A 9,788-nucleotide genomic window follows, 5' to 3' on the forward strand; every position below is an offset into this window, starting at 1 on the left:
CTTTTACATTCATCCACTTCTCCTCTGGAGGGTTGGGTGGGTTAGGGGCCAGAGGTGAGAGGTGGTGGTACACCCTGGACATGTTGTCAGTCAATCACAGGACTGACATTCCAGTTAAAAGTTTGGACACACTTTCTCATTCAAGGGAATATTAAGGTGTGTCTGGTATTGACTGGTACTGTAGAAACATGTAACCATGCACACACACATTCACACCTACAGGCAATTTAGAGTCACCAATTAATCTAACCTGCATATTTTTTATTAACCCTCCTGTTGTCCTCGAGTCAAGGAAGGAAGGAAGGGAGGATGGAAGGAAGGGAGGGAGGGAGGAAGGGAGGGAGGAAGGAAGGAGGGAAGGGAGTAAGAACGAAGGAAAGGAGGGAGGAAGAAAGGAGGAAGGAAGGAGGGAAGGAAGGAAGGATGGAAGGGACTAAGAAGGAAGGAAAGGAGGAAGGAAGGGAGGAAGGAAAGGAGGGAGGGAGGAAGGAAGGATGGAAGGGAGTAAGAAGGAAGGAAGGGAGGAAGGAGGGAGGAAGAAGGAAGGAAAGGAGGGAGGAAGGAAGGAGGGAAGGAAGGAGGAAGGACAGAAGGAAGGAAGAAAGGGGGATGGATGAAGGAAAGAAGGAAGGGATGAAAGAGGGAGGAAGGACAGACAGAAGGAAAGAAGGAAGGAAGGAAAGAAGGAACAGTCAAAACAGACGGGGTCAATTTGACCCGGGAGGGCGACACAAAGGTTAAGAGTCTTAATAAGGCTTACTAAAAATTCAGTTCTGACTACCCTGCAAATTCAGTTCAAAGTAGCTCCACCTTAACCATCTTTAACATCAGAATGGAGCTTAAATATGAATGCATTAGAAAACTGCAATAACTCATTATAACGTTTCTGCATAATGAATAGAGTAATGCTTTTAAACCCTCAGGCACATCCTCAGGCTTGAGGACTGCATGTAAGCCTGTTAAATACTGCTGCCTTTTTACACACACAACACGTCATGACAATAAAAGCTGAGAGCTGCTTTTTTATGTCTGTGCAGCAGAGTATGATGGCAAGAGGTGAATATTATCTCAGTTAGCAAGTCTGTACTTAAATAGATGCAACTCCGAGGGTACAGCACAATGATGACATCACTTTCATAAAGTGTTAATGTATTCAAATCATTGCTCTGCAGGACCAAGTGGAGAGAAAGGGGAATGGCTCCTTTTTGAAAAGAAACCAAATCTATATCTGTGAATACTTGAGCTATCCTCAGATATGGAAAGTATTAATTCATCTGGTTGTCAGGTGACAACAGGAACACTGACACAGCTTTTCTTGTTGTAATCTCTTCCTAAAAAAAGCTTCCAATGAAAATGACGGGGTCAGAATCCAGTCAAAATTATTCTGAAGTGTTTTTTGAAGATAATATGAGGCTTCCACTGTTGTAATATGGCAAATCAAGTGGATTTCTGTCTCTTTGCGTTTCCCCGTTGAGCTCAAGTTGATGGATTGTAACAAAAGAGGGATATTTGTACTGATTCTGTTACTGTGGAAGATTTACACTGACTCAGAATGACTGATGAAGGCTCATATTAGCTTTAAATAAGCTTTTGAATTGATTTTGAACAGAGTGAGGACTTTGGATGGAATGATTACAGTTAAACATGTTTCAGTGTTCATATTAAGATTAAGACTAATGGATAAACTGTTAACATGTTCTTTAAGTACGAATGAACTGATTATGCTACTTCTTTTACAATCTTTTGTAGTTTTCCTACTTTTACATAAGAATTTGAATGTGTTCTGATAGCACCATTATCTTTGTAAAAAGTTAATATTTTCTCTTTAGGATCACTCCACACAGTTTCTCTCTTCACTCTGCGCGTACATAGTTTTGGTTTCATTTGTTTGCAGGTTTGCAGATACGTGTCTCTGGGATTTCCCACTGGAAACTGTTTGTGTACAGAGCCATCAATGCCCTCATCTTATATACACAACAAATGATTTGTGAGCAGATTTCAATCATCATTTTTTTTCCAAAGGCACACTGTGTAAAAGGCTTTAGAAGCTGAAACGACAGGCTTTGTTGGTAGATAAGAAATAGTTTACAAATGCTTTATAGATCAGCTATAAACTGTTACTGACATCATCTGGATTGGCAGGTTGTAAAAACTCCCTCAGTCATACAGTCAGAGGGGGGTTTCAGAACCTGCCAACCCAAATACTGTTTTCAGTTATTCATTAGACTTCATCTATAAAACACAAGTAAATGATTTATTAAGCTCTAATAAAGTCATTAGATACATTTTATAGAACTCTTTATTTGTATGTTATTTTTGAGCACCACAAACTAAACTCTATTCAGCTCAGCTGTTTGGGTGGAGGCGGAAATCAGATATCTGCACACATGGATGAATGAGACCAAAACTTGGAAGCAAGGAAATATTTTTTTTCTTTTTGTTTGTAATTTAGGTGAACTGATCTGATCAATGTGGCTTTTCAAAGCACATTAATCCAACAACAGCATGTCAGAAACAACATTTTTTAATAGTTGAAATAAATACTCCATTACATGCATGATCAAAACACATTAAAATACTATGGGAGTCTGGTAAATAGTGTAAAACCTATGGCACACACTCACAGCAGCTTTTACCAATTAAGAATTCACACACAATGAGAAAAAAAACAAAAAACAAAAAACAAGCATTGAGACACTCGTCACTCTTCCCAATCTCACAAAGCACATGTACTCGAGCAGGTCAGCCAACCATAGGTTCACACAGCGAGGCTACATCCATCATCGAGGCTGGTGTTTTCACTAGGGCTGAAAACTGAGGTAAACTTTTCAGGTTTGAAGGCTGCTGTCTGTTGGTGAGCCGGAGGTCAGGCTCAGAGCGGTAAAGCGGTCCATTTAACAAGGTCTGAGTCACATCCAGCGCGACACTGAACCCTGTAGCCGTTGTTTTAGTGCTCCTCTACATGTTAACACACTTCTACCACCTGAGCAGACCTGCAGACAGCCTTCCTCTGATGTTACTCTGACTCTAAACCTGATGAGCAGGGATCACCCTGCTGAGTCTCTTTGGTACATCGGTATAGGACAGAGGGGGGACTGGAGATCATATTGCCTCTTCCTGAACTAATTCACAGAATGAGAGTTGACTGGCGGCAGAGTCCTTGGAGAGGAGCGTTCTCTGAGTGCCTGAGTGAGCAGAGTGCAGCCGTCCGATACAGCACACGCCGAGTTACGCAGACGCTCCCTGTAGTCCGCCATTTTGGAGCTGCTCTCGGGATGCTGGGCGACGTCCCTGAGGCCCTGAGTGAGGAGGACGCAGGCTGAAACCACACTCATGGCCCCCCCTAAAACTGCAGTCTGTACCCCCTTCCCGTCAGCGGAGATACTCGCAGCTCTTCCCAGGAACTGAGGCTCTGTGGCAAACCCCACCAGGGCGCTGACGGTCTGGACCAGAGCGGCGCTGAACAGGACGCAGCGGTTCCTGGTCAGCTCGCTGGGCTGAGTTTTCACCTCTTTGACACAAGCCAGGAAGGCGGTGCCGCTCGTGCTCATGCTCTTGACGCTCAGCTTGAACTGTTCTTTTGCAAAGCGGTCCCTGGACCTCTCGATGGCCAGCGACGAGATGTCTGTTAAAGTCTTGAGGTTGGTGGAGATGTTCTGAGAGAGCTCGAGGAGGAGCTGGGGGGTGAGGTCCGGCAGGGGCGTGACTCGGAGGACGCCGCAGCTCTGGTCCACCTCGTGCCGGCAGCGAGTCACCTTGTAGCGGTCCACCAGACCCGGCGAGCAGGGCTGAGAGCCGGGGGTCTCCACCGCCGCCAGGTAAGCGGCGTGGGCCGAGCACTCGGTCAAGGAAACCACCAGATCGGCCATTTCCAGCAGGCGGTCCCCCACCTCTGTGAAGCGACCCATGTTGAGCTGGCTCTGGATGTCGTGGGTGAGAATGGAGAGCTCTTTAGTCCTGGCGATGACCGTGTCGCGACACTGGTCGAACGTGTCGGCTACCGCCACGCCTTCGGAGGTCATGACCGGCCGGGTCTCGCTGGACAGCAGGAGGAGGTCGGCCACCAGCTGCATCTTGCCCTTACATGTGTCACAGACGGAGGAGAGCCGCTTCCTCTGCTGCAAACTGCCACCGGGTGTGCTGGCTGATCCCTCGCTGGCCGACTTGCCAGAGCCACCACTAGCCATAATAAGGAGGGGAGTTGGGTGAAGGGAGGGGGGGGGGGGGGGGGTGGAGAGAAGGTCAAACTGCTCTTCTGGAGGGGTTCAGTTATAGTTTTCTGCTGCTGCACACTGCATTGTACTGTTTAAGACATTTCCAAGATAAGCCTCAGCTCACTGTGTTTTTTAAAATCTTTTAAATAACAACTGGCCAAACAGTCTTCCTTATATTCCTTCAGAGTATGGATAAACTGTACAATATATGCTGACACACAGGACATGTAATCTCAATGTAAACATGAAGAAAGAGCAAAACTAAATTACTGCATTACTGGAATGACTTCCCCTTTGTTAACTGCTGTGTTTCTAAATTCTGTTATAATATAAGTCACACACTATGACCTGGCATATTCCCACAATGATTTACCTTGATGATTAATAATGTCACAATATTACACAGTCAAATCCAGACAACTGCTGAGTAATCAGTGTAATAAGCTATAATATGCTCTTATCTCGACACATTAATTTAAATGCCCTGAACAACATAATTCAAAAGTCAATATTCTTATTAAAGTCCCAAGTTTTGTGTGGAACAGAAGAATTCACAGGTTGTTGAATTAAAAAAAAAGAAATCACACACAAACTGCAGTGCCGCCAAGGTGCCTTCTACGAGGCAAAGTGCAGATTGAGATTTATATATTTTTTTTTAAAGTCAAAAGCTCCTTATGTTTTAAAATAATAGCACATTATCAATTTGAATTACACTTGCTATACTGCCTTCGTGCTATTTTAGTAACGTTAGATGCCTTTACTGAGGATCTATCTGTGACTAGAACCAAGAAAACATCACCTCAACATTAACTAGATGCCTTTGATGAGTCTTTTTTTTTTTTTTTTACTGTGATCAATAACATATCATTTTATGTCCACTCGCAAGAGAGCAAGTAGCCTGTAACAGCACCGAGATCTTGTCCGACTTGTTCCCAATGAGTTTAACCGGCCTGGCGTACTCATGCTGGTTCCAAACGGGGCACCACCCGGGCAGCTCTTCTGGACAGCGGGAAGAGTTGTGTTTCCCTCCAGCACCATCATTTCATGAGTCCTTCCCAAAGTTAAATCCACCGAAAGGGCGACAGTCCAACAACACAAACCACTCAATCCACTTTCAACCTCTTCTTTTTCAAACACAGCCCTGGGTTAGAAGCTAACAGTTGCTCCGGTCGCTTCGACTCCATATGCATCCTCCGTCTGTCCGCCCCCCACCACCTCCTCCTCCTCCCCCTCCTCCTCCTCCGCGTCTTAACTCGGGACCAGAGAGTGTGTAGCCCCACATATCTTCTGCTGGGACTCGCTTCTCATATCCATACCGGTCCGTAGTCCCCGAACATGTAACTCACTTGTTGTGTTTGACTCCGCGCTCCCGTAAACGTCAGCAGAGCTGGAAGAAGCAGCCGTTATTCCCAGATTCAAAGCCGCGCTGCGCGCTCCCGCTGCAGTACTATGAGGAAGCAGGGAGGGTGTGGTCGCGGCGGAACGGCGGCTGGACTGAGCGAAGTTGTAGCAACACACCAACACGAGGAGCTCTTCTCTTTAAAATTAACTTTCCACCATGTCTGAGAACTGGCTGCAGTCTCTCATGAACCACGTCGCGGGGGAAGAGTGTAATTACACGGTAGCCGAGGAGCTCCAAAGAGTTTTTACGACTGCTTTTCCTTTTAGGACTGACTGCTCCGCTGCCATAAGACAGACAGACCCCCGCCTCCTTGCCTGCGTCACGTCAACCGCGTAGGTCTTTTCAAAATAAAGGCACTCGTTCAGCGCAGTTAAGTTAAAGGTAGATTCAGTCATTCTGGAGAAAGATTTTTTATATTAGAACTAAACACCCAAACAAATCCACCCCTCCCTCATGGATGCATTATAAGAGCTGGATAAGGCTCCACTGTTCAGACTTGCAGCCACTTTCTTCCAGCGGTCAGTTACAGTATTGCAGTGAAAATCCCCCCTGCAGCCCCGAAACTGTTTCCCCATAGCATACCATTGTAAAAGGGACATCTATAAAACTGTTGACAGGACACCTCAAACAGCAGACAAGATCAATTGTAACTCTTCCTATTGTCCTTTTTTGATTAATGGAGGTTTTATATTTGTAAAACTTTCCTAGATCCAAGAAAATTGATTTAAAAATCTGTGATGTCATCACACTGTATAGTCTATAGGCTGAGCGAAGGCAAAGCAAGCCTCCAGGAGGAGCACCAGGCAAGGCTCCAAAAGCATTTTCCCTGTACACAAAAAGGAGCGGCTGTAAAACAGTGGATACATTTTTTTGAGCCCCCACAAAATGACTCGCTTCACTGTAAGAATTTGATACATTCGGTCTGATCACATTTCAAAAACCCAGTGGAGCAGCACGACTGAACAGTTTTATCTCCATTCAAGTTAGTCAGAGGACCAAACCAGAAGTTAGCTGTCTCAGTTGGTTGAAGAGAATATGTTTTCATTCAGGTAATTTCTTTTGAGCGGCAGTAGCTTTTTGGCTCCATGCACCACAGAGCAACTTTCATAGGAATGAACAGGGCCCCGCCTCTATCCTGTTCTTTATATATCCATATGTAAGGGAGCTGCAAGATATATTGAAGTATCAAAACTACCAAAACTAACATGCACTAACATACTATAGGCTATGCAGCATTGTAATGTTGCTGGTCGAGACGGAGGTGATTGTCCAAAATGTGAATATATATACCATAATCTGTAAATGGATAGGTAACTAGGCTATCAGATAAATGCAAAGGAATACAATATATTTAATTCTATGAAGTAAGTAAAAGTAGTCTCTCATTCATGCAGCAGCTTGTTCAGCTGGTGCTGACAGTACTTTCGTTGGTAAAATGCAATTAAATCACCATGGCAGATACATCAGCCATAGCCAAAGATCATTTGTAAGGTAAGATGCTTCCTTGCTCTGTTTTTGTTGTCAGTTGCTGTCATCATTAGCCTGCATGCTCTCGTAGTTCCAATGACTTCAGCAGAGTGAGGAGTTCTCTTTAGTAAAATAATCCAGTCGATGACGCCATGTTCATTTGTGAAAGTGAACACATCACTGTCAATGTTTTTCTGTTCTGTACGGCAATAAGTGAATGCATCGAAGTTCAACGGCTCTCCAGAAAGTAGGCTATAAAAGTTTCCCTCATCTCACCTCAGTGTATCACATGAAATGTTCTTCAGTTCATACAACAGTAAGTTAACCCATCATCGTGCAATGTAAATATGTAAAATATATGCATTTCACTGCACAAGTCAATGCATCACCATTCAAAGCATTTCAGTACACATATCAGCAAGTGAATGCATCACTTCCAAATGTATTTCAGTATGTTCATCAGTTAGCAACCAGTTCATACGTCAGTGTATTTCTCTATATATGTTGGCCTCCAGGGATTTTTATTTTGTAGTGTTTGGTGGGCTCTGCTGCATTTCTGTTTAACTGTTCAGCCTTTTGGTGACAACTTCCTCTGTTGACAGGAAGAAGAAAAAGAAAGCTCATATAGAACACTGCACTTTAGTTGTCAATCCAACCAGAGCAAAGTTCATCAGCTGCCTTCCACAGGAAACACAAACTTTAAATTCGTTTCACTTCTTCACACCTTGAGTCTTCATTAAACACTTTGAAGCTTGATGGCTGCATCCTGAGTCATGTCTTTTGTGAACTGTGAGTTGGCTAGCTGTGTAATTGTGGATGCTCATCTTAAGGAGATCATTATATATTTCCTCAGTGAGCAAGCACAACACACTTAGCCACTGATTTGTTCATCAATAATGGTTTCTGAGTTTAGTCTTCCAGTTAAATATCCGTTTATAAGATTCCTTCAGTCCATTTGTTAGAATAAGTGACCAACCTCAGAGATGTGCAAGGTCTATCATCAGCTTCCTTTCAACAACTGGGCAGGTGTTCATCCTCTGCCTAGACAGTTGCATATATAAGTGATGGTTGGTAGTTTTGTGTTTTGTCTCGCCTATTATTCGGCTGCATTTTCTAATTAGTCATTTCTGGTCACTGCTGACCTCTTTTGGCAGGTCCAATCATTTCAAGTCATCAGTGTCTTTTACTGCCTAGGCCTATTGCTGGCTAACTTCAAATTGTTAGCTGTTCAGGTCATGTGACTGTTGGCCATTGCTGGCTGTAATGAGATGTTTTCCTTATGATATATTGATTTATGATTTATATGTTTATACTTAGATGAGGCACAGCTATTACTATAAATGTAATATAGACGTAACTATAAGTGCTTCACTTAGCATGTCTCTATCTAACCTGGACTCTCACCATTAACTATTGCTGACTGTTTTTTCTGTCTATTCTTTTATGTTACTCTGTTGACTTTTTATTTATAATCACTTAAAGTCTAATTTTACTGTGTCGTGCTTATTATTGCGTTTATCTCAGAGCAGATCTGGTCTTTGTATAATTCTTTGAGACCCATTGAATTCCTGCTTGGTAGTTAGTAGCTGTTCAGGTCATTTCTGCAAAGTTTTGTATATCATTACAGGGGTTTACTATATAGAAATAAAATAAATGATTTGATTCATTATGTCTAAAGAAATATGAGATGTGTCTGGTGGTGAAACTGGATTGTTGCAGTATCAGACAGAGTGATACTGTCAGAGAGGATACAGAGAAATGATCTTTATAGAAGGATTTACATGTTGAAGGCTGATGTGAAAGTGTTTACATTAGCTGCCATAATGAGGGTGAAAGGGATAATATGGGCATAATAGGCAGGTATACAGGTAGATATCACTACATGTTAAACATTACATGAATTGTGAATGTTTTCTGGGCAGTGTGATAGTGTGTGTGTAAAATGAATTCAATATTTTGTGTATCTGTCATGGAAATAAGGACTTCGGAGGAAACATTTAGATTAGCTAAAAATGAGTTTTAACATTACATGTGTCCCGGACTAAGACTGTATATTTTATACATACATGAACATTCCTGCAGCAAACCCTGTTTTCTGCTTGGTAGGCAGCTGTGATGAACACACTGTGAGTGTAAATGCTGTTGCACTGTCAGTGGGACTTGCAGCTGCACAGGGCACAGTGCCATTGGGTGGAGTCGGTCAGAGAGGAAACAGCTCTACAGTTTGTGTCAGCAGGGCTGATCTCTGATCTCCACGACCCAGTGAACTCTGCTGGCCTTCACACACTCCACACACTCACACACTCCTCTCTAAACTGTCTGAACAATCACGCTGAATGTTCAGTGAGGGAAAAAAAAGATTTATTATGATTATGTTCATGACTGTACCAATAATTTAAAAAATGTATTAGTCTATTACTGGCCATTATGTTACCATTTCCTGCCTCTGATTATAATGGAGGCTCCTCTCTCTGGTTGTTGTATTTTTTCCAGTCATGCTTTTTGAACTTATTTGCATAAAAGTGCAAAACAAGAAGAAATCAAAACAGACAACTATTAAACACTATTGTATTTAAAGGATAGGTGTGGTCATAATATATATGTAGATAGATAGATAGATAGATAGATAGATAGATAGATAGATAGATAGATAGATAGATAGATAGATAGATAGATAGATAGATAGATAGAAAGATAGATAGATA

At 42.8% G+C, this 9,788-nt stretch overlaps 1 protein-coding gene across 1 annotated transcript; it reads right to left on the reverse strand.

The window, feature by feature from the left end:
- Nucleotides 1-2,531: 2,531 nt before the first annotated feature.
- tlnrd1 (talin rod domain containing 1) lies at nt 2,532-5,897 on the reverse strand. Its single transcript, XM_062419300.1, has one exon. The coding sequence runs from the start codon at nt 4,185-4,187 to the stop codon at nt 3,123-3,125; it is 1,065 nt and encodes a 354-aa protein (XP_062275284.1). The 5' UTR covers nt 4,188-5,897; the 3' UTR covers nt 2,532-3,122.
- Between the last annotated feature and the right edge of the window lie 3,891 nt (nt 5,898-9,788).

Source organism: Scomber scombrus, chromosome 1, assembly GCF_963691925.1.
Source record: "Scomber scombrus chromosome 1, fScoSco1.1, whole genome shotgun sequence".
In the NCBI taxonomy this organism is placed as follows: domain Eukaryota; kingdom Metazoa; phylum Chordata; class Actinopteri; order Scombriformes; family Scombridae; genus Scomber; species Scomber scombrus.